At 39.0% G+C, this 25,074-nt stretch overlaps 1 protein-coding gene and 1 long non-coding RNA gene across 5 annotated transcripts; both read right to left on the bottom strand.

The window, feature by feature from the left end:
* Positions 1–1,389: 1,389 nt before the first annotated feature.
* Positions 1,390–12,699, bottom strand: LOC119658371 (transcription factor btd-like). 4 transcript variants are annotated; one of them, XM_038065732.1, is made up of 4 exons: positions 10,793–12,667; positions 3,363–3,484; positions 3,068–3,265; positions 1,390–3,003 (listed from the first exon to the last, which is right to left on the bottom strand). In XM_038065732.1, exons 1-4 carry the CDS (start codon positions 10,874–10,876, stop codon positions 1,623–1,625), a joined length of 1,785 nt encoding a protein of 594 aa, XP_037921660.1. In that variant the 5' UTR covers positions 10,877–12,667; the 3' UTR covers positions 1,390–1,622. The 4 variants fall into 4 exon arrangements, 1 of the variants encoding a protein (XP_037921660.1); XR_005250222.1 differs by lacking the exons at positions 1,390–3,003; positions 3,068–3,265; positions 3,363–3,484 and adding an exon at positions 7,405–8,244 and having other exon boundaries at positions 10,793–12,699; XR_005250220.1 differs by lacking the exons at positions 1,390–3,003; positions 3,068–3,265; positions 3,363–3,484 and adding an exon at positions 8,300–10,721 and having other exon boundaries at positions 10,793–12,699.
* A 5,136-nt stretch (positions 12,700–17,835) lies between these two features.
* On the bottom strand, positions 17,836–23,898 carry LOC119657488. Its single transcript, XR_005250141.1, has 3 exons — positions 23,783–23,898; positions 18,205–19,815; positions 17,836–17,954 (listed from the first exon to the last, which is right to left on the bottom strand). It is a non-coding gene; the product is annotated as an uncharacterized LOC119657488 (long non-coding RNA).
* Between the last annotated feature and the right edge of the window lie 1,176 nt (positions 23,899–25,074).

The following is a 25,074-nucleotide window of genomic DNA, read 5'->3' as shown; positions in this document are numbered from 1 at the left end:
CTAGGTGTTACCAGCAGCACGCTTTATTTATCGCACCCTCCTGGCGTAGCTCAGCAATTTCCACCGTCCTTTGAACATGTACACCTTAATCTCATCCGAAATGAAGATATCCGCGATCGATATGAAGTTAAGCCGATCGTGAGAAAGTTGCGAGAGAGGTGTCTTCGATGGTATGGCCATGTAATTCAAGATTGGTCAGAACATCGAAGCCGACGTTAACCGCCCAGAAGGCCGGGCGAATTAGCTGTGGCTTGATACGTTGGATGGAGATTTGAAAACCTCGCGACTGCATCGAGGCCAGGCCTTTGAGAGAGAAAAAATGGCCCAACCGATCACGACAAGCAAATCTCGCTTTTGAATGGGACAAATGCTAAATTAAAAGAAGACCCACGCCTTATACCGTTGTTTATTGTCTTCGGATCTAGTTTAACTTTGACTTCGTCGCCCTTCATTTTCGGTATGGAAGACGCTTCTGCTCCGCTAGGTTCGATTTTATAGCGGATCTCGCTGGGAACTTCCGCAAAGATCTAGTCTTCTCTCGGTTTAAGAGGAAGAGCTCCTCGTTTCCTCATCTTCTCCTTAGCCCCACCATGCGCATTCGGCTTGACTTTAGGCAAATAGTTTACTAACGATCCATTTTGTTTCTTCTTTGCCTTCCTTTTTCTAGCCCTGGAGAGTACCTTGGTGAAATCTTCTTCAAATGCATCTTCCTCTTTTTCTCCAAGTCGCTCTCCATCACGCTATCTTCGATCTATTTGGCACATACAGTGCTTCCAGCGGGAAGTGCGATTGTTTCTACTTTCTGTGCGTTTTCTGTTGCTGCCCATGTCCACCTGTAAAAGGAAGTGGACACGGTTCCATCAGCCTATTTTTCACGCCTTTGCGGACGTTTTTCCTGATGAGCGTCTCCTCTTCAACCCTCGCAAGGACGGTGGAGTACGCTCCCACTAGGCTTATATCCAAAACCATGTTCCCAGCTTCACCCATTTCCTCTGAGCCTAGGGTTACCTTCCCGCACCGTTAGCGGCATTCCTTTGCAAGGCTGTCTCTGTATTTGGCAGTACGTGTTCCGGGGTTTCGTCAGGTGTTAGAGCCGTTAATGCTCCCTTCGTTTGCGCCCAAACGCCGAAGCTTAGATGAACCTAGAACTCATGGACGAAACAGAGCTCACTCAGAGGGACACGGTCTACTAATACCAATTCAATGATCACTGTTCGAGCAGGGATCCGAAGCAGCTGGCTCCTGATACACGCCACAACTGCCACCTAGGAAATAACGGATTATACAATGCTTATTGTGAGGCCGTGGTGTCTGCAACTTTCAACTACAGCAGGCCCAAACCCGAGACCTTAAAACTTCAAAGAAACCTTACAAAATGACTTTTTGAAATTCTTTTGAATATTTATATTTAAAATGAGTTTTTAAATAAATAAAACGCCCACCTCAGGTTACATATCCATTGTTATAAATTCTCTCTATCGGTATTAAACATAACAAGATATTTACAATTACTTAGCATAAAATTAACTAACACTTATACAATTAAATATACATAAGTCATACAACATTCGACACGAAATCCTTTTTGCACTCACAAGCTGTTGGATTATTAGGGTAGTCTTTTACTGCGCTGCAGATGCCATCGATGCAGGCGTTGATGTCCAATTCATCTGAAGCGGATAGTTCGGCCACGGGTAGCTCACACCATTCATCATGTTCGTGGCAGCAGAGGATAATTCAGGATAGAGAAATTCAGTTTTCGTTTGAACATCCAAAGGATACGAGCCGGACTGACTGATACCATGATGATAATTATGTGAAGCAGGATAATGACTCAAATGATGATTTGAAATTGAATTGAAAATGCCAGTGCTTTCATGGGCTGAATGTAATGAGTTATCCTTTGAAGGAATTTCAGATAATTTCACGGTTGGTAATAAATCCTGATTTCCTTTTAAAACTTGACTTGATGTAGAAATAGTACTGTTCGGAGTGGAGATAAATGCGGGGTTTAAAAATGAGGAAGTTGTTGTGGATGCAGTCTGAGTTTTATCATTTGATGCCATACTGTTGGAGTCACTGCCCGACCGGTTGTAAAAAAAGTTCAATTGCTGGTGATTGTTATAGAATAATACTGAATTATTTGCGTGTATATTGCTGGTGTAGCTGGAAGCAGAGTGGTCGTCCGACAGGGAAGAAACAGACAAAAGGGGAGAAGAAGGCATAACCACCGAAGCTGACGCAGAAGTTGATCCTGTCTTCAAAGTAGCATCACTAGAAGCAATCCGCTTATTTTCACCGCAATTCTCAGTCAGATTCGCTGTGTGGTCCACTATTGTTTTCCGAACATTGTCGGTATTGTTTGAAACGGCCAATCCCGTGATATCCGGTATAGATACCGTACTAGTCACTTTTGATTCATCATTCCTCTTAGCGTCGCTGCTAGCATCCTTTGTTTTCTCCACTGAAGTCTTTTTTTCCTTTTTATCTTTGAAATGTATCTTTTTGTGCTTACTCAGATGATCACTACGTGAAAATCGTTTGCTGCAAATCGAGCAACAATATGGCCTGTAATTTGTATGCGTACGATTGTGCCGTTGCAATTCATCGGATCGTGAAAACCTTTTTCCGCATGCCAAACAAGGAAACGGGCGTTCACCTGTATGCCACCGTAGATGCGCTTTCAAATGAGAAGCTTTGCCATAGACTCTTTCACAACCGACCACGTGGCATATATGCTGTTTCCGACCGCGTTCGTCGGGACCCACTACAGGGGGTAAGCCTGCAAGTTCATTCATACAATTGGGACAACTACAGCGAGCGGATCGTCGTTGAAGTTGCGATTGGAACGCAAGATCTTCAAAGTTGAAGCTGTAGGAGTTTGTGGTAGGCCAGCCTTGATAGAGAGACGATGGATCATGGGGAAACCAAGTACTCGCAGCTCCAGACATCGCCATATTACCATAGTAGTTAGCCGTGTATTGATGATAAGGAAAGTTGGACCTAGAAATTAAAGAAAAGTTTTTTGTAACAACAACCAATATTCCATGTTTTTGCGGTATCCTACCTGCTAGATAGCTCCGCGGAGTGCTGAGCGTAAAAATCATACGCATTCCCAAGCTCTGCTTGATTCGGACTTCCAGTGTATGGAGGTGAATTGTACGCTGGTGGGGACATGCTTATGGACCCATTTGAGGAATGCACCGAAATAGATCCAGTTGATGATGGCTGCGGCGGATATTGTGAATGATGAACAGTTTGGATTCTGAAAAAGAATAGTTGACATTAGAAATCATTACTTCGAAACGAACACACAACTGTAATTTGAGTAGGAACAAAAGTGTATCTTATGCGATATTTACCTGCTTGAGACATCAATGCCATAAGGTGAATATCCATTCAAACTGTAACTGCCGCTATCATTTAGACCACTTGAACTACCAAATATGGGTGGTGAAACTGATGGGACAATTGGCACATGGATCTGAAAAAAAAAACAAAATACTGTTAGAAATATCCTTAATTGTCATAAATAGAACGTAAATTGAAAGATCGACTTGAAATATTAAACCGGAGTGCTTGTTTTAAGATGATGTGAAAGAACTTGGGATTCAATTTCCCACAAAATTTATTCGGGAGTGAAGTAAAAAGGATCTTTCAAATTTAATAACGAAAATGACTATTCCACACCTTTCAAGTGAACTACTGTAAATAATTTCCTTTTGGAAATACATCAGGACCAAGCTATTAAAATTTTCAAAAATTTCTGCTGCAGTAATAATATTGAAAAGCGCTATCAATGAATGTCAGTATGATTTGATATGATTACTATCTTTATATCATTGACCACCACGAACCGCCTAAGCTATCCTTTAATTTGTTCATTTCGCAATCGGGCTCATTGCGCTGTGAAAGTCAAACCATTTTTAACTACAATCTGAATGTCATCCATATAACCTTATTCAGATCTCTTATTATGTATAGTAAATATGGTTTGGCTTCCAGCGTGCTCTGGGTACTGCATCTTCTTCCAATCATAAGATATACATGCGCTTTACATCACGTTTTATATATGCAGTCCAGCCCGTTTGTAATTTCTCTAAGCATCCCAGTCTCGAAACAAAGAGATCCTCCATCATAAGCAATGGGGGAGGTTTTCTCCCAGAATGCATAATATTGATAACAAGGAATGTTCAAATTATTGCCCATGAAAGTCATCGCAGATACGAGTAGTCGTTCCTTTTGAATTTAGCCGAGAATAATCTAAATATTCTAATGATTCGTATCCCCCCAAAATTTAGGAATAAACCATCCTCTTTCCTTTTTTTGCCTCACCAAATTTTATTTTTTTATAAAGTATTTTGAATAAAAATAAACTTTAAGCAAACCATAAACTCATTAAAAAGGTTCCAGTTTCCACAGGAGAAAAATGAATTTCAGCATTGTCTTAGCTTTAAGCGAAATTGACTTATTGATTACGCATGTCCTAATTTCAAATGAGACCGAATATAGGAAGCTATGCCACTAATGCAACGCAACAGCTTCGTTCCAATAAACGCGAGGCGACGTTCATTGTCTAGTGGCTGCCCAACATTCGGAAAGACATAGAAGATGAAAGGTCGAATGACGCTACGTTAGATTCTGAATTTAAAAGATTCGTTGATGCGTCGATCGCAAAGGGGTCGAGTTGTGGAGCGTCAATTTGTCCAAATTGCTTGGATACGTGACGTGAAGCAATTTCATGGTCTTATTATTAGATTTGGTCTACTATGAAGAGTATTTAAAATCATTTTATTTTTAAAGATTGAGGGAGCCCCCACTCTCATCATATGATGCCTCACCTCTGCAATGAAAGCCACGTGGCCGGAAGTGGTAACGAAGTGTTGGTTGGCTTATTTTTTCGTAACCATGAAATAAATTAAATCGAGTGAAAACCGCTTCATTCGGGACTAAGCTAGTCCAAAGCAAACTCAGAATCCCCCAATCCTCAAAAATATAATTACTGCTGCTTCAATCAGCTTAGGTCTGAACCAGGTAACCATCTCATATTTACGATTAAATAGATGGAAACAGCAAAGACCTGGCTACGACTTTCAGTCGAACTACCAGGGCAGAGGTGAGGCAGATGAATTGTCTCTGAGTCTATAAATTTTAGCCAAAGTATACTTCATTAGTGTTCCAGAGATCAATTGGCTTAAACTAATCGTATAATATAGTCGTCGACCGACATGGGACTCTAGAAGACCACAACAAAAATAACAGCTCAATAAGACCCAAAATCTAGCAAAAAGTGCTCTCAAAAAGTTGTAGTCCTAGTACTGAGTAGATGTATCATAGATTATTCCGAGATTATTATTTATCGTCTCGAACTACAGAAAGAAGAAGAGCTGTGGGGAATAAGTGGGCATACCACTCTTTTCTATATGCGTTCCAAACTAAGTATCGCACAGTTATAACTACGCTATTTCTGTATAATTCAAGATTTGAATAGAACGGAGTAACTAGGCTCGGTCATATAAGCAATATTCATGTAAATCGGCTTAAAAAATACTTTTTTTGCGATTTAAGGTTGCAAGGTGGAGCGGTGAAAAGGTTGTCATATTTATATTTGGTATAGTACAGTTTGCATGGAAATTTGAAAACTTCAAAATTAATAACTTCACTTCTGACAAGGATAATAGCAAGTACGCGCGACTAACCGATGATGAGCAATCCCGTACAACTGCTTCACAAGATATGGGCAGGTTTGACAAGAAGGAGATGAAAAACAAGGGAGGGGCGGAGACTTCATCCGAGACCCATATAATTTTCACCCCGTCCGGATTTTCTCTCGACGGTCATCGATAAGGGGCACAGTAATCAAGAAATAGGAGGAAGACTTATGTGTACGAAATAGTTTGGAAAAAGAAGCTTACAGTCTGCGACGAAAAAAACAGGCAACTACAACCCAGAGTAAACGACTTTACTAAAAACATCCTTGTCAAATAGTGAATTTTCCACAATAATGAGAAAACTGCTAAAGACAGGGCAATGACATCGGTTAGTGTAAGAATAGCTGAATGATTTGAGGGTTAGAAACCCCGATGACTAGCTAAAAGGTCGTCATTATCAGAGTGGGGAAAATTGTTGAATTAGAACGATATAAGCAAACAGTAAGTGACTGAAAAATCATTTTCTCTACTGAAACTAAATTTAATTTACTTAATTTACGCTTTACCCCTGCAGGCCAATCTCTCCGGTACTGAGTGGGGGAGTTAACCACTTTTTGTTCCTAACATGTCGGCTATCGATCCGAAAAAATATGAGGATAATTGAAAAATGAATTAAATTCACTATAAGAGCACTTTCCGTAGCCTACATAACGACGAAACGAATGAACCATACCATGACCGGTTGTGGATAAAATCCGTCTCAATAGGTTGCGGTAGCCGGATCACATAATCCGTATGGATAAGGATGATCTAAACCAAAAAGTTTATAAGGGCAATATCAATGGTAGAAAGATGAGGCACATCCTTCCTGAGATGGAACGATGGCGTAGGCCAGGACGCCAAGCAGCTGTTAAGGATATCGAGTTGATGGACCTCGGTGCTAAATCGGGATTTCTGGAGTTCCTTATTAAGGCAGGCCTAGACCGGAAACCGGTTGTTCCGCCGTTGATGATGATAAGAGCACTTTATGGACATTCCTAAAACGTGATTTTCCAGGAAGATCCAGCTCCGTGCTGTAGCGCTCATTCATTATTAGTTGTTTTCTCAATACAGATACCATAAACATATACGATCTTGCAAAAGTAATCTATTTGAAATCATTAGACGGTTTTTGCTTTTTCGTCAGTATTCTTATTTTTATTCGAACCTACCGATATTCCAGGAACCACTTGTTCCCTTTATTAGTGCGACAAATCTTAGACGTAAAAATTAAAAATACTAGCGAAAAAGCAAAAACCAGCTAATTATTTCAAATAATTTAGAAACTTCACAGGAACACAATGAAAAGGCATACACATTATTGTTAATTATTAATAGAAAATTTCAAATCGATATTTACTTTCGTTTCTGTTTTGTAACGTTTAGAAGCCAAGGCGCCCCCTCTATATTTTCGGTATTACAAACTTTAAGCGCTTTTTTCTCCAACACCCACTTTGCGGTGCGCGTCATAAGAATTCGAAAAAATTACCGAACCGATTTAATTGAAATTTCCCCTGTATACTTATATTTATGTATTGCGCTAACCTCAATTATTAGCGAAAAAAATCTTTTCGCATGTGAGCGCTTTTCTAAATAGAGAAACTAGCCGAATGGTGAGTGTATCGAGGAAATTCAATATTTTTTGGTTTAATTAAGGAGATTTGTTAGCCAAGATTTAAATAAAATTAAACGGGATCCAAGATTAGTTCCTTTATTGGCTGAAAATTTGATGAAAAAAAAACAAACAAAAACCGTATTTCGGGAACCCCTTCTTCTGTGTTTTCTCTTCTGTCTAAATTAGTGTTACTCAAAAGTAATGTCTTGATATGTTGGTTTCCGATAGATGTTTTCGGTTGATTTTATGAGGCGTACACTTTATTTTTCCAGGAGCAGTGCTGCAGCGCTAGACTATTACCCCCTCCCCCGACTTTTTTTATGTTATGTTTGATCATTATAACCTTTACTTTAAGACTTAATAAATTAACAGTCAAAGTTTCAAATTGATATGATTTGCAGTTTTTTTCAAATAGCTGTGTGAAGAAAACACCATAAGGAGTTAGACCACTGGGGAAGTTACACAAAATTTGCTTTGTTTAAAAAATACCCTAATGCCTTAAAAATAACATTCTCAAAGGATTATGTTTGGAAAAATGTGTTAATAGTCGTAATTTGTTATTTTTTTAGGCCAGCCCTTCGAGAATCCCGAAAACGTAAAACTCGTTTTTCTCAAGATTACATTTTTTAAGTCAATCGGACTGGAACAAACGTTGACAGATTGACTAGAAATTTCAATTATATAGTTACATTGTGCATGGCGATACGTGAGATTGTCGTATAAACATTTTTGGAACAATTTTTAGGCTATTTTTTTTTGTTGGAAATGCATAATTTTTTTTAAAAGAAACCAATAAATCAAAAAAATTGTACGTACCTATATAATCAAAAAAAAATGTGTTCAACGTAGATTAAAAACCTTTCCGGTCCTCACGCGGCATACGAAAAAAAAAGATTCACCGAAGACTTTCTTCGGCAGCCGCCAATTTTTTTTAAATAACTTTGAAAAAAAAATAATTTTTACATAAGTTGTATAATCATGTTAAAGACTTTCAGAATTTTTATATATTTTATTCTCCGCTGAAAATAAAACCCAAAATACGTAGGCTACTTTTTTTGCGAAGCTACAGTAGCATAACCCCTTTAACGAATTTCAACTCTGACCACCAAATATAAATGTAGAAAATAATAACCCGATTAAAAAATTGTTATTTTCCTAGTTCTTTCTTATCAATAAAAAAGAAAATTTTATAATAAAAGAATTTTTTTATACACACGTGTATTTCCTATATAACTTGGATTCTACTGGCGAACTTCTACTCACTAGAAAACCAAAAACTTCAGCTGTTCTTTGATCCATACTTTGTGAATAAAATTTTTCCGGTTGTAAAATAATGAGACTTGATTCGTGGAATCAGATGAAGTGTGAGGTTAGATATTGTCTTCTATTTGTAGTTAATTCTAAAATTGATAGACCAGTAGCTTACTCCAAACTACAATTTTATTTTATTATGTATATATATATTTCGGGAGCAACTTACTTCCTTCATCAGTACAAAGTGATGAAGCGTGATTTTATTCCTCAAAACTATAATAAACACGGAAAAAATCCTTGAAATTTTTATTTTTCATCACGCTTGTGGTCAGAACATTTGATGGCCGTACACTGTATGTGAGGTACCCATTGAATTTATTTCATCCCTGGAGGAGATTATTAAGTCTTCAACAGTGGAAAACTATGGGTTTTAACATCATTGCCCTAAAAAATACTTCCACAATGTGCAAACTCTAATAAATTATAAGATATAGAAATTATAAGTTAAAGGAAGTAACTAAATCTGATGAAGTAGATAACTACAAATGTACATAATATTATATTTGATAACTGTCAATTTGATTTGTGTAAAAGAATAAGTATTGCATTTTCACAGTATCCTTAGTGAAGATGCTGCGCCAAATAGTTTCTACAGATTTAAAACTGGAATGAATAGATTAAAAACAAAAAGCGTCAAGATCCCTCGCAAAAAAAAAAAATAATATATTCTAGCTCATCGAAGGGACTCTAGACTGATTAGTTAACCGTCGAAGCGGAGTGGGACTTGAAATTGTCAATCGTTTGATTACAAATAGATCCTTAGAAAGTAGATGAAAATTTATTTGATGCATTATTTATACTTCTATGCATTTATGCATCATGCCACGAGCAATTAGTGACCACCATGGCAGGCACTAATGCTGAAAATGATGAAAAAATTAAACAAAGAGAAAACGTCACATCAAGAATTATAATTATTGCACCTAAAAAACTGCATATCAAATATGCACCAAGAATCAACTCAATACTGAACTGCCTGCGAGTGATCCAAAAAAATGTTATGTCTTTTTACAATAATGGTAAGCAGGAATTTTTAACATAATAAACAAATCATATTTCGTCATGTACTTATTTTTCTCTAAATGATCATTAAATGTATTTAAACAATCATCATCATCATCAACGGCGCAACAACCGGTATCCGGTCTAGGCCTGCCCAATAGACGAATAAATAAAAAAGTACCAAAAAGAAAGTCCTTCAACTCGAGGAATTCAAAATTGACAACTGATTGCGATTTGATAATAATCGACGATTACATTAAAATAACTCATACACACATTTAACATTAAATTAAAAAAAAAAAAAACAGTAGATTTTTTTTCCTACAAATCATAAGTAATAAATTGGTTAGGTTGCATTTCAAAAATTGCATTTTAAGGCAAGGCAACGACTCTTGACATTTCGACTCAAGCAATTAAAATAAATTATTTTTACCTTACATCTAAGAAATAATTCCAAAAACAACAAGATAAATAAAGATTTTAAAGATTAATTTTTCCAATAAAGTTCTTGAAAGATTCGAATAATTCTTCTTCACAAATACGCCGTCTTGAAAAGTGGGAATGCCACTACAGCGTTTTACTATAGTCATTAAAACAAGCAATCATACTAGTTAAAACGGATTGCCCTGCTCAATAACAATTTAGATTATCTACACGCGATATTATATTAGAATCTTTTAAAAAAATTAACTTACTTCAATTTTCCCACAAAAAAAAATTTCAAATGTTTTCACTTTTTAGCCTAAAGTTTTCCGGATCGCCATCACAGAATTATTTAGTGAATAGAATATATAAGAACGACTTTTTCATAAATGAATTTACCGTTCATATAAAACCTATAAGTCCATTAGTATCATCCTAAAGTCTACTTCAGATAAAGCAGGCCTAACATACCTCTCCCGCCAACCTCCAAAATGACAAAGACAGTTTTTAATGAGTTTTCGAATCCCAACCTAATTACTGATCCTTTATTAAGCTAAATAGGATTTCACTAATGTGTGATAACTCAGAGGGAATGGATGAATTTTATACAGAAACGGATAATATACCAAGTCGCTAACTAAATTACAATTACTTCTCCTTCCTTGAAAACGTGAATACTGGGTAGGTAAGTATTAAGGAAACAATTAGCAAGTACTGGTTAAAAATTAAATAATTCCGATGTATTTACCTGACTTTCTACCGGTCTTCCATTTAAGGATTTTTCGGGGGCCTGTAGTCCAAAATAATTTGCAGGAGTAGTTTTTTCCATCATAATGTTCAATGTTTTATTTTTTATTCAATCGGTTCCACGACTAATGTCAATATTTCCCAAAGGATAATGTCTAAAATCGTCTTGATCTAATAAAGTTTCCACATAATTACACACTCTCAACACGTTCCAGCCGCCGAATAGTTTAGACTTTAAATATCAACTGCACTATATGCGCACTTTTGAACTACACATTATTTTATCGTTCTAATTTTGTGTAATTGTATGTTCCTTACTACGATCTGTTAAGGCAAAAACACGTTATTTTCTCAGCAATAATAACTCTCTGCAATCAACAATGTTACGTCACGCAGTCCGAGAAGTCCGCAACGTGTGCACTGCAATTAAGTACTATCTCAGGACACGGCCGAACGGAAACTGATTTTTTATTTGACTATTTTGCCCTCGAGCATGACCGCTCGCAAGGTCCATAAACAAAATCCCAGATTCAAAGAAACGAAGGACCAAAATCAAAAATCGAAATCCTAACGGAGGACAACAACAAAATAGGTCTGAGCGTAGTGTGTATATGTAGACTCAGGCAAATGGAAAAAGGACAAAACGGGGATGATTACAGCACGTTCCTTTTCATTCACTCCCACATCTCGGAATCCTTGCGAAAAGCAAACGGCACAAATACATAGTACCTAAGAAACGCACTTTTCAGGGCACACACGCTCGCTCCTTAAGATCTTTTAAGATTTCCCAGCATAGACCACGCACCACCTAGCCGTAAGCCTCGCACTCACTCGTCGAGATCCGAAATATACTAAAGCAAATCCGAAAAAACCAAAAGATGCCCAAAGCGGCCGAGAGGAAATCTGGTTTCTCGCTGGATGCTGTGCCCAGTCGTGTACCAAAAAATCCGTGCACCAACCCATACACATGCACACATATCCACACTCGATGGCTACTCAAGCGATGCGGACCGTTGTGCTGTTCTTGCTGTATCGGCCATCCATACATGAATTTCTCATCTGGTGACTTGCCCCCGAATCCCGTACGTAGCTTGTGCAGCTTGGTACGTGTGAGAGGGATTGCACGCGGGATGACACACGCGATCCAATGAAATAACTGTATTTAAATGGGCGTGTCCGACACCCCAAAATGACAATGCTCAAACCCGGTAAGAGCAGAGAGCACGGGACACAGCATCCAGCATCCCATTCATCTGTGGTACCATTTGGTCGTGTAAGTGAGATGGAGTGCAGGTCATGCGTTAAACGAGAAAAAATCCATGAAGATTGGAAAATTATGTGACCCAGGCGATTATCAGAGGAAGGATTTCTGCGAGGAGATGTTACGCAGCATCCTTAATTTTAGGGAGCTAAGATTTGTTGAAAGGAAGCAGTGCCGTGCATCGAAAAAGTAGATAGTTGTTTTTGATAAGTAGAGACTATGCAACTACTTCTCTTCTAAATACTTACTGACAACCCAATCCATTCAAGTGCCATTACCTAAGAGCGCACCATAATAAACACCCAAAACTAATTTTAGTTGGTACCAAGTGTTAACAATTATGCTAGTAGCAGTTCCCCAAAACTAATTACCTGCGCTTACATATATTCTACTTAAGGCTGGGGACAGGAATAGTCGAATTAAAAATAATTAAAAAGAAACTGGCTTTGTCAGAGTACCTGGGGATAAGTTGGCTGTTACCTCCTACACATTGCAAACAAAAGAAAAGTGTAAGGATTGATCGTAAAATAATGCAGAAAGGCTAGAATATGGGTGGTACCTAATATTTAGAGAGCTACCTAATTATTTAGAGAGTTCTGCCAAAAAATAAGGACAAAATAATTGATCATTACTCCTATGAGAATGTGGCCCTGGAATTTTTGTAATACAGAAATATAAACTCAAATCAAAAGAGAAAATAAATATTTAAATCTTTATTTTGTCGACGTTTCGCCGGGTTCACAAAAGGTGGTACTGGTATGTTGGTAACAGTAAAATATCATATCAAACTGCGAAATTTTATACTTGACAGATAGTTGAAGTGTACAGAGTATTTTCTTCCGAGACCTAATCGGCTCTCTATACTTCCCGGGCGGTACAGGTCGGTACCTTACTCCCACTCTGTCCGAACTTTGGAAAATCGCTGCCAGTTTCAATACTTTCCTTTTCGGCGGTGACTTCAACGCCAGGCACGTAACTTGGGGTGACTCAGTTAACAACCAAAATAGCAAAGTGCTTTTCGATTGGTTCTAATCAGGGAGACTCCAAGGACATCATTAACGTTGGAGTACCATCCTTTCCTCAAGGGTCGGCCTTCCTAGACGACTTTATAATCTCGGCTCATTGGCAGCTCACTCCGGCCACCATGCCCTCAGCCTCTCTATACATTTACAACAAATTCGCCCCTTCCTTCACCATCCGCATAAATGCAGATCCTTCAATCTGACAAACTGAGACTATTTTTAACGCGCCTTATCTAGTGTGCTGGGTCCTCCCCTGGACAAATCGCGCATTCATTCCAATGAAGACCTAACCATTTTATCTGGAAATTCAACTCTGCCTTCGAAACCACAATTGACAAACATGCTCCCGTCAGAGACCGGTTACTACAAATACGGGTGTCTTTCCCCCTCAGCCCTCCACTTAGATCGCGACAGAAACGGAAAGATTATTTCACTGGCTACGTAACAGATTCGACGCTAACTTGCGTCTCCTCTCCGAAATTATTAAAAATCTGTCCAGCAAAATCAACGAAGCTATTAGGTCCCAATTGAATGCATCCTACAAGAAAGTGCTCAAATTCCCTAGTCCGCAAGTTTTCTCAATAATGATGCGATTGGCTGGATGGAAAAAATCTTCTCTCAACGTCAACTACTCCCCGATAAAAATAGGAGACCACCAGTTCGACTCCCCCGAGGAAAAAAATATCTACCTACGCAGACTTCTTCATCCACTTGTTCAGAACCAAATCGCAGACATCATCTGGAGGTTGGTGGTCGCCACTACTGTCAACGATAAAAGGTTGAGCTTGAGAGGGTCTTACCTTTGCTCCTTTTCACAATTGCCTTTCAGCTTGTAACGGAAACTCCTCTGTAGCCTGGAAATCAGCTCTCCTAATACCAATCCCTAAGAAAGGGTGCTTTGGCGATCTCAAAGATATGAGGCCTATCTTTCATCTTTCCAATATTGGCAAAATCTTCGAAGGCATCCTACTAATTCACTTCAATAGACACTACTCCTCTATCATTCCACTTAATCAATTCGATCCACTGAGCCGTCCTTTAACTGCAAGACTACATCCTCAATCACCTGGAAAATAGGCAACGTACCCTAGCCTGCGACTTAGACATTGAAAAGGCATTCAATTTAGTCTGGAAAGAGAACTTGCTATTTATAATCCTCGGAAACTGCATCTCCAACAGAATTTGCCACGTGAGCTTCGATGGACTTCGCTTCATCAACCTTCCGGTAGATCCAGGAGTCCCTCAGGGATCCATCCTAGACCCCAAACTTTTTAACATCTTCCTCCACGATATTCCCCTTCCTCTCCGCTGACGACACCATTCTTTATGCGAGTGGGCCCAGCTCCTCATTAGCCTTTCTCCCTCTCAAACACAAAACCAATAGGGCCATTGTGTATTTCAGCCGATGGGCCCTCACCATTAATTCTCTGAGGTCTGAGGTTATTTACTTCAGAAACCCCAGAGGGAAGTGTCACTGGCACGCGGTGCTAGAAAGTAAAAACCTTCATCTACACATTGCCATCCACACTCTCAAGCCAAGAACAGACATTAAGTATTTGGGAATCTCTCTCAACAGCAAACTTAAATCCAAACCCCACGTTAGATCATCTATTACCAAAGCTTCTAGACCCTCAGCTGCCTTAAAAAACCTCCTCTCATCTTGGCCCCCTTTTAAAACAAACCATGGTTTCCCAACATGGGCTACCATGTCACTCAACGTAGCAGAAGCCCTTCAACGCTTTGAAAAGACGATACTTAGGAAATGCACGGGAAAATATAGAAGGCTGAACTTGAAATTCTACAACAATTCTTTCTTGTGCGCCCGCTCCGGGGTTTGTCCCATATTTTCGCATATGATCAAACTATCGCGCGTCAGACTGAAGAAGTAGCTACCCCACCCTAATCGACTGATAAAAAATTTTGCTACGCGTAACGCTTCGTTGGGCGAGCAGAGGTGCTGGTGTCAGGGCTAACCGTCCTCTCGGACACTAATTCTCCTCTGAATCATCACATTTCCCCTCTCTCTTTTATCCCCTCTTTTTTCAACACAAAGTGGATTTACTATCCCAACCGTAAATGAAAAAAAAAAACAGAGTGAAACCAGGTGAACCGTCAACATCGATACCAAAACGAGACATTCACGGCAAGAAGTTTATGTTCTGTATCTGATGGGACCAGCAAGGTGTACTGTATTATGAGTTGCTGCAAGCGAATGAAACTGTCACAACTGAACGATATCGAGAGCAAATGATCGCTTTGAAAAAATTGTTAGAGAAGCGTCTTCAATGGTACGGCCACAGTAGATCTACTATAGGCAGTACCCTTACAAAAATGACCTCACTTGCAAATGTGCTTGCAGAAGCTTATCTGTACACATCAGAGACGCTAAACAAGGAAAAAGCATAATCTTCGTCAAATCGTATTGGTAAGAGAGAGATCGGTGAGCTTTTGCTATTCTGGTACTACGGCGTGCTCACCCATATAGCAAAAAGTTGTTTCACGTATTCACTTATACATAAGCAAAAACTTGCCAATCTCACCAATACATTGGCAAGTCCGGGCGGTATGTCAAACACAGCTGATCGGGTTTTTGGTACATCTCGTTCATGCTCAAGGGCAAAACAATTTGAAATCGTGTGTACTCGCACTGATTTCCCCCTTGAGGGGCAAGGGGGAGTGAGGTAGCTGTCTAGTATCTAACTGTGGGTACGGCCATGAAATTCGCACTAGCGGGAATTCAGTTGCCAAGATTGGTCTAAACATCGAAGTCGATGGTGAGCGACTAAAATGCCGACCGAAACAACGATGACTTGGTACGCTAGATGGGGATTTTAAGGCCTCGCGATTGCATCCAGATCAGGCTTTTGATAGAACCAAATGGCTTGTGAACGGGGGCAAAAGAAAAGAAGAAAGAAGACTTCAAAAACTACTCAGAAGCCAAAAATTGGGTCAACTCGTCGATCGCTTTAAAAAATTAGGGATTCTTTCACAGATGGATCCATCTTTTGCCCAAAAGATGGCAAAAGGTCATCGATGCAGATGGAGAACATTTCATTTAATTTCAGCTGTAAAAGTTTTGTTTAAATAAAATAATTTTCGAATACCTAAAAACGCCTGTTATATATTCCGCCTCCCAAAATAAATGTAGACCTAAATATATCTTCTTTCATTGTTGTATCCCGAATGGCGCCAGTAGAATGAAGATTGAAATGCTTTAAAGACTTTCGAATACGGATTGCTTTTCTAAACTGAAAAGAAATCTTCTCAGCCATCAATGCATATTATTATCATGGTCAGTGATCAGAACTACAACTCTTACAGTCGATCTGAAGCTTGACCATCCATCGGTGAAGATCCTTTACGTATTCTAGAATTCCTTTCTTCGACTCCAACGGATCCTAAGGAAATTCTCAATATTCTAACTAACTTAACGCTTTTCTGCTTCTCTCCGTGTGCACTTGGAGATTGAGGGTCTTCGTATAGGTTGGTTAGTATAGCTTTCTCCATCTTAAAGTCACTCGAAACTTGTCATATGTAAACTTACTGGTACAAGAAAATCGAGTCATCATTCAAGTGCTTAATCTGCAACCCTAAAAACATTTCAGCATTTCTTCTCTAATCCACTTTCTTTAATAGTTACTTTATCGTTGATTCTTTCCCGGCTACGAGGAAGCCGTCAAGTTGGTTTAACTTCCAAGCATGGAAACAACTTTGTCGCTGGTTGTATGTAGCCCGAGCCCGTTAAGCGACTCTTTGAAGCGGTGGTTTCAGGATGTTAACGCTTGATTGAGGCTTGACTTTACTGACTTTGTTATTCCCATCTTTGTGGTCTTTACGCTTCCTGGTGATTCCCTGGTTCCTCTGATTCCGGTAACGATAGGCTTGCCTAGGCATATCATTTTGGTAAGAGCAGGTCACATCTATGACTGAAATCAAATCTGATTTGAGCTCTGGCTTTAATCATCGGTTATCTAGAAGGTTTGCCAATCTGCCTCTGATTCGAGTTCCTTGTACCATTTGGATATGTTAGATTTGTCTTAGATAAAAGACTTGTTCACTCCAGTAGTTATCTAAGTTTCAGGCTTTGAGGTCGAGATCCAGTTTGTGGTTTCGCACAATATAAGATACAACCTCAAAATCCACCAAATAAAGAGCTCATAAGAAAACGAAAAACTGCTACTTTTCTCGATAAGCTTCTAGGGGACTAGATTACTACATTTACCGATACCTTTGTTTTCCTTCATACACTTTCCAAACTGCAAAAATATTTCTTAGACAGTTCAGTCAGACTAGATTGAAAACTTGCTTCGTATTCCGTTTTCAACCCAATAATTAAAGTTCAAGAAGTATAAGTCCCGTTGTCAGAATCAACCCCACCATGAAATCTAACAGAAGTATCTCTGAAAAATCTAAGCTTCAAATATATAAGTACGTAAGTAGGTACGATTTCTATATATGCCTTGTCTTCTTCCACGAACTACTACAGATAAAGTTAGTCTGGTGTAAGTTCACGTCCTATAGCACTCAGCAAGATTATTTATATTTTATAGAGAAAAATCTTATTGAAATCGTTTTAGTGTTTCACGTTCACTTTTTTTTCGGAAAATGTTTTTTTTTCACGATTATAATCATGCGCAGTATCAATTGAAGGCCTCGGTTAATACTTCCGAAGCAATTCTTAGTTTTAGGGACGACGTGATCAGATAGTATTCACTTATTTCAAGGATTTATTCTCGGAAACTAGTCAAAAGAAAAATCTGCAAAATATCGTTATGTTTCCTTTAAATATTCGAGGTCACCATATTCGTTGAAATAAAGTTAATATACAACAGTATATTAGTATATTTTATAAATTTACTGCAAACCATCTCAAGTTCATCCTGAAACCAGAAAATTTCGCAATAATATAAGCCATTATATAGCGCACCATACTAGAAACTTTGTCGAAAACCGTACTACTATGAATAACATTACATTAGATCAAAGTTGCCTCATTTGTCTGAAATTACTTCAGCCCAAATCATAAAATGTCAGTTTCGCATTGAAGTTAATGGAGGAAGATATACTATGTGGAACCAACATGCACTCAGATATTCTTAAATAAAAAAAAATCCATAAAGCCTTGCATACCTGAAGCACCAACCTTCCAGTTTCAGATTTGTTATATACCATAGTTATATGTTATTTATTATATTTGCATACATTTGACGTTTGATTTTCCTAATATTTACTTCCTTAAAAATACTTGTCAGTTTTGTTTTGTTTTAAATTTGGGAGAATGTATCACACCAACGCATCGCAACAAACTAACTTTCTTAATCTAAATTCATCTCATGATATGTATAGTATTTCTTGGCAATTATGGCCGTCCTCACTGATGTACGACAATTCACAACAATTTGAAAACTTCCAGCAATGATCTACCTATCCCTACACTATCTTCCATCTACGCCCCTGTATAAGTATGATCTGAGAAGTAGGTAATACCAATACACTGTCAGAATCCCCCGTAAAATTATCCGGGCGTGCGTCCTTGCAGTTGTTGGCCAAACATTGATGCAATGATCCTTGCCTCCAAATCAAAAGCAGGAGTTACCCTTAATTAAAAAGTGGAAGAAAACCTTAATCTGTGGTGTACGATTTCTCCAAGTAGAGAAAAAGAGAGGCTTGACCCAAAAACCTGCCTACTAACAACAGACAAGGATTCATGTACGAATATCCATCTTCAACTACATACACGGGCAAACATCAGGATGTGATGATTCTTAATGCGTATCATTTTCATTTTGTGGTCCGATTTCGGGGATGCGCCTCTTGCTTTCTCTTCTATTAGGTTTCAAAAGATATCCAGCGTCCTTATGTGTGTAATTATTAAAGCATGTGCTACGCGCATTGCGAACTGAACGATTTTTGATCCTTGCGATGCTTTTTTGTAGGGCATTCACACAAGAACTTGGAGAAGGCATAATAGGAACGTGTAATTTATGATTGGGTGACCTTGGATCATTCGATGGGTGGATTTGACATTATTATCGTATTATTGTAACTCTAAGGGTATCAATTTAGTGAAATGAGGTGGAACCAATATTGCTTCCAGACCAATGAACTGTAGCCTCATGAGAGCAATGAAAATATAATTTTTCACAATTTGGATCATTTATTGGCTGGTGCGTTGGGAATGCTCGTGTGGGTGATAATTGTAACTAATTTGAATACTTCGGCATAATTTCTATTAAGACAAAAATGACAGTAATTGCTTTTAACACGAAGTTTAGTAATTTAGAAAGCTAACCAGATATGATCAGAGAAAAACAAAACCCAAAAACTGGAGATAATTATATACTTTTCAAATTACAGATTCTTGGTGATTGTTAATCCGAACGAAATCAAATTCTGATAGTGAAGGAGACAGAATTGGTACCAAAAAATCCAGTCCATAATTATTGAAATCAATTGTCTCAACAAAATGGTGAATGGGACGATTTTCTTGTTGGATAACATGCATAATTTTCATTGTTTCAGTGGCTTTGACGAGATTTACAGATTACTTTCATTAGTTTTGCCCGGTTTACTTAGATACTAGGCTTACAGTCGGGTATGCATGCATATCAAGTGAAACATTTGAATAATCCCAGTTACAATAAAAATCACGAAGTCATTATCAATAAGAAATCACTCTCCTCGTGGTTAGTTTTCTTCGGTTAATTAAATACATTCCATCCAGTAATTCGGTTGAATGAACTGAAAATAAGATAAAAAAATCATAAGAATTAAAGCACCGTTATTGCTCCTGAATTTTTCGAAAAGAAGGACCCAAGCATAGCACAATTTACTGCAATTTCCTTAAATTATTAACATCAAAATAAATTATATTAACTGTTTGATTCAAGTCCAATATTCCAATTTTTCACTTAATACAACTTACGTATATATATAGTATCGCCCCAAATTCTGTCAGTCAAACAAATATTTATTTCTCACGAAGTAATAAACCGAATCAATCGAAAAGTACAGTATTAGAAAAGGGAAACATAGAGCTTTCTAACGAAAAAAAATTATTTAAAATCGCCGCCGCTAGAAGCTATACAGGCCCGAAGTCTCTCAGGCCATGCATTGGTCGCTTCATACACGGCATGAACCGGCATTTCTCGATTTGCACGCATGATGATGGCCTTCAAACTCTCCAAATCGGTGTAAGTTCGATCGCAAGCAGTCTCCTCTAACTTAGCACAAAGGCTGTAGTCCAGAGGATTCAAATCTGGGCTGCCTGTGACCCATTCATCCGCGGTTATGAAGTCAGGAACATTCGCCGCTAACCACTGCTGAATTCTCTTGGCCTTGTGAACGGGGGCCGAGTCCTGCTGGAAGCACCACGGCTTTTCATCGAATAGAGATTTACTCAATGGCTCGACTACATCCTCTCACATCTTTTCGTACATGCTCGCATTGGTTTTGACACCGACCTCACAGAAATGAATATCAGTTACTCCGTGATATGAGACGCACCTCCATACCATGACAGAAGTCGGATGGTGTCGACGTTGGACTCGGTGAGCATTTTCTTTGGCTTCATAACAATCGTAAACGTATAATCGATCATTTTGCCGATTGAATTTTTCCTCGATGATGAAAATTTTTTCGTCAGAAAATAGAATTTTGCAATATTTTTTACCAGGAAATCGTAGCAGAAAAGCGGCACACCAAGTTCGCCGTATTTCCTTCAGATTCTGTGTTAACAAATGGTGAACGCACCGCCAGTAAGCACCAAGACCGACATCTTCTCGTAAAATACAACTCGTACTTCGAGTTAAAACCCCCATTTTCGCCGACATTCGTTTCTACTTGCGGAGAGGATTGCAACTAACACACTCACGCACCGCATGCACAACATTTGGGCGACTTACGGCCCCTCCCGCGACCTGTCAACCACATCAGCTGTTTCGCGGTATCGAACTAATGTCCTAAAAACGAATCGTTCGTTTACCGGCAGCTTTTTTAACAAACTATGAATCTTTTCCGTCGTATTCCCACATTGGTGCAACGCAATAGTCGCGATTTTTTTTTTCGTAGTTACCGAACTTCATTGTTTTGCCGTTCACGCGCTACTGACCACAGGTAGATACTAGACAGCTACCACACTCCCCCATGCCCCCTAAAAAATTAAATCAGGACAGGTACGCACGATTTCAAATTGTTTTGCCCTTGAGCATGAGCAAGATATAACCAAAATCCGATCATCTATGTTTGACATACCGCCCGGACTTGCCAATGTATTGGTGAGATCGGCAAGTTTCTGCCTATGTATAAGCCAATACGTGAAGCTACTTTTTGCTAGATGGGTGAGCATGGTAGTAGTACCAGAATAGCAAAAGCTCACGGATCCCTTTCTTACCAATACGATTTGACGAAGATTATGCTTTGTCCTTGCTTAGTGTCTCTGATGTGTACAGATAAGCTTCTGCAATACATTCGCAAGTTGGGGCATTTTAGTGTGGGTACTGCCTATTAGATATACTGTGCTACTGACCTTCGGAACCTGAAAGTCTGACATATGTGGGGTATGTTTCGATGACGCTCATTTCCCCGTGAGCACATTTCGACGCCAGATAATAGTTTTTTTAACTATTTTTTTTCAAATTGTATCCGTTATATGAGTTCATGCCATGTTGTTGACGTACATTTGTTCACCAGCATGATGTTGGGGCTTTATTTTAACGTATATTCATGTACGTTTTTAAGCATACATGATGTAAATATGTGTTTTGAATTGTATAGCAATACTATTGAACAAGCGTTGAAAAAACCGATATCTGGAATCCTACTGCTTTCAGGCACAATTTTTTGTATCAGGTTTTTCCCAGGTTGAAATGTTCTTAAAAAACATGATTTACGGGTCAAGACCCTTCCTTCTTTGGGTAAACATTCTTCTGAAAATGAATTGAGAACAGGAAGTTATGACATATATTTTTTTAGCGACCGAATGTGATAGCTGTGCTGTTAACAACTTGTTACGCAAAGGTATATTGGAATAATGGAAGCGTTAGAAAAACTAATGATGAAGGATATGATGTAGTCCAGCCATTAAATTCAAAAATTAGGTACGACCTCCAAATTTTTTCAGTCAAGACTGATTGACATGAAATTTGGGGTGGGAGTAGAGGGTGGCAAAAGAAACAAACGTTTTGTAGTGCCAATGTGCACCCTAGCTCATACCAAAAAACGACTTCGTGCATCTTTCTTACGGCCATTACTGGGGCAATATCGATGTATTCCTGGACGGTTGCGGTAGTTTCAGCGTTGTTATTCCAGCCAATCAAGTTGAATTTGGTGTTGAGATAACTAATGCAGTCTAAATTTCAGACAAAACAGCGAGAGCGGATCTAGCGCTGTTAATGCGATGTTCAACATCCAGTTCTATGCCACCGACGATGGCAGGAACCACGCTTCTTAGATATACAAATTGATCGACGCTCTCGATGCTCTGTCCATTAATGCAGATAAGGAGAGTACGGTGACTCGTCAAACTGAGAACCTTGGTTTTGTTTGGCCAAGGCCCGATGAGAGAGAAAGCAGGTGTGATCAACATAGTTGAGGTGTTTTAGGAAAGATCTCGTCGTTTATCGAACTCCTCCGATAACAGAAAGGAATAATATCAGTGACAAAATGCAACCCTTATGGACTCCACTTTGGACTTCAAATTCCTCTGAGATTTTATCTCGGTGCAGTATGTGGCATTTAACGTGGTTTCGCTGGAATGCTCCTCCATGAACTGCTCCGAAATGATCCGTAGGATGTTAATGTAGTCAATGCGGGATGATCCGGAACGGAAACTATCCTGCTCTCTGTCGATTTCATGCGTTCCAGGATTATTTTAACTGTTATCTTTGATTTCCACACGAATGGAAACAGGAAATCTGCAGTAACTACAGATGCAGCTACAACTCTCGCTTTTATATGCAGATGATTTAAAACTATTATACTTCCTTTTCATGATTCGCCTCCTAACCAGAGCACCCATTATATCGGTGGTGCATTCGGAACAAACTGCCACTTAATGTGAGGAAATCCTACTCATTATACTACTCACTACTCTTCCTTGACACCCGTTTACTATTTAGATGACCAGCCGTTAACGATGATGGCCTCTACATGTGACCTTTGACAGCAGCCGAACACCAGATTATCCGGCTTCATCCTTCGTTCCTCATGTGAATTCACGAATTCCTTCTTCTATAATATTCTTGAATATGCTTCCTTAGTGAATATGCTTACCATAATTGTGATTGCCATGCAATTGAATCTGTTCAGAAGAACTTTACTCGGCGCCTAACCTTTGAAAAGAACCTTTGCTAGTGGTCAACTTATCCTGATCTTCTGGCTTTCGTTAATCTGCCATTTCCAACATCCTTCGCTGACGTATGTACACTTTTCAAATTGTGTAACATCTTGATGGATGGATGGATTTGCAGCGTCCCAAATTCAATACCATGACATATCGCACAATATTTTAACCTGCCATTTGTGAAGCCTGAGTGACACTTCGATATCTCTTTCCCACAATGTCACGTAAATGTAACCATTTGGAACTTGGTTCTCTGGTTTCCACACTAAACACACACAAAAATTGATTTGTTTTTGTTTTCATTCAAATAGGTATTTGGAATATTCTCCGTTGATTGTAGATTGAATAAATAAAACTAATATTCACCTCTTCTCTGCCTTTCTTCTACCCAAACGGCACTCCCGCCTTGCCAAACATTGTATCCAAATATTCCAGAGTAGAGATGAGGCAATTCTATAAAGTCCAAAAAAATTTGAATGATTTTCACAATGACGACTGAATTTCGGTTTCCTTTTCTACTTTTAGTTCTATCGATAAACGGATTTTTTAATTACTTGTTCGAACTCTGGCATTAGTACCCAGTTTAACACTTACTGTCCTGTGGCTACAGGTTTATAATTTTGATAGCATTATGTGTGATAATATCACAAAGCGGCCTCTGGAACCCGCGGGGTCACCAAGCCAGATAATTGGCTTTGGAATGACGATGTTGAAATGAAGGTCCGTGAAAAGAAACCCCTCTACCACAAGTTTCTCGACGGCAAAACACTCGACAATAGCCAAATTTATAAGAATGCCAACCGGCAAGCAAAGAAAGCGATCGCTGTCACCCGAGCGGACCATTACAAAAAACCTTACGATAAACTGGACACTCGGGAGGGCGGGGAAAACAATAGACCTGACGACGTCGCATCTGAGCTCTGGAAAGCGAAGAGCTGGGACCCAACACTGTAGCTCAGTGAATTCTTTAATGGGGTTATTCAGGAAGCGAGTGCAATGCTGACCACATTGCCTCCTAGTGTACCGTTACGGTCTTGAATGAAGTGCTCTAACACACTTTAAGGCCCTGATCCAACATGGATTGTTGCGCCAACGATTCTTATTATTATTATTCAGGAAGGTAGAACACCATCTAACTGGCAAAAAAGTACCATAGTTCCAATATGGAAAAAGAAAGGAAGTCCAGCAGAGTGTTCAAATTACCATCCGATCCGGTTACTTTCCCATATCATGAAGATTTTTGAACCCATTCTTGACAACCGTATTCGCGAAATCGTTGAAATAACCGTGAATCAAGCCGAATTTGTCAAGAACTGTGGTTATGCATGGAGAAACACCGTAAGAAGCATCGCCACACGTACTCATCTGGTATGTTCTACGGCAACACAATTCGAAGTGTGGTGGGTGTATCAAAACCACTTCGTGTCGCTGTTGGGGTTCAGCAAGGAAGCGCCCCCTCACCACTCCTCTGTGTTCTTGTTATGGACAGCGTCACACGAAAATGCAACATACAACGTCCTATCCACTGCTTTATCCAGATAATGTTTTCCCAGCGTATAAAAGCAAAAATGATCTCGAGCAACTTGTCCAAAAATGGAATAATCGGCTCATGCAACACGGTCTCTCTAATCTGAATAAAACTGAATTTTTGACGACCG

This window comes from Hermetia illucens, chromosome 5 (assembly GCF_905115235.1).
Source record: "Hermetia illucens chromosome 5, iHerIll2.2.curated.20191125, whole genome shotgun sequence".
Taxonomy (NCBI): Eukaryota; Metazoa; Arthropoda; class Insecta; order Diptera; family Stratiomyidae; genus Hermetia; species Hermetia illucens.
The sequence above is the reverse complement of the archived record's forward strand: the minus strand, read 5'-3'. Positions and strand labels throughout refer to the sequence as shown.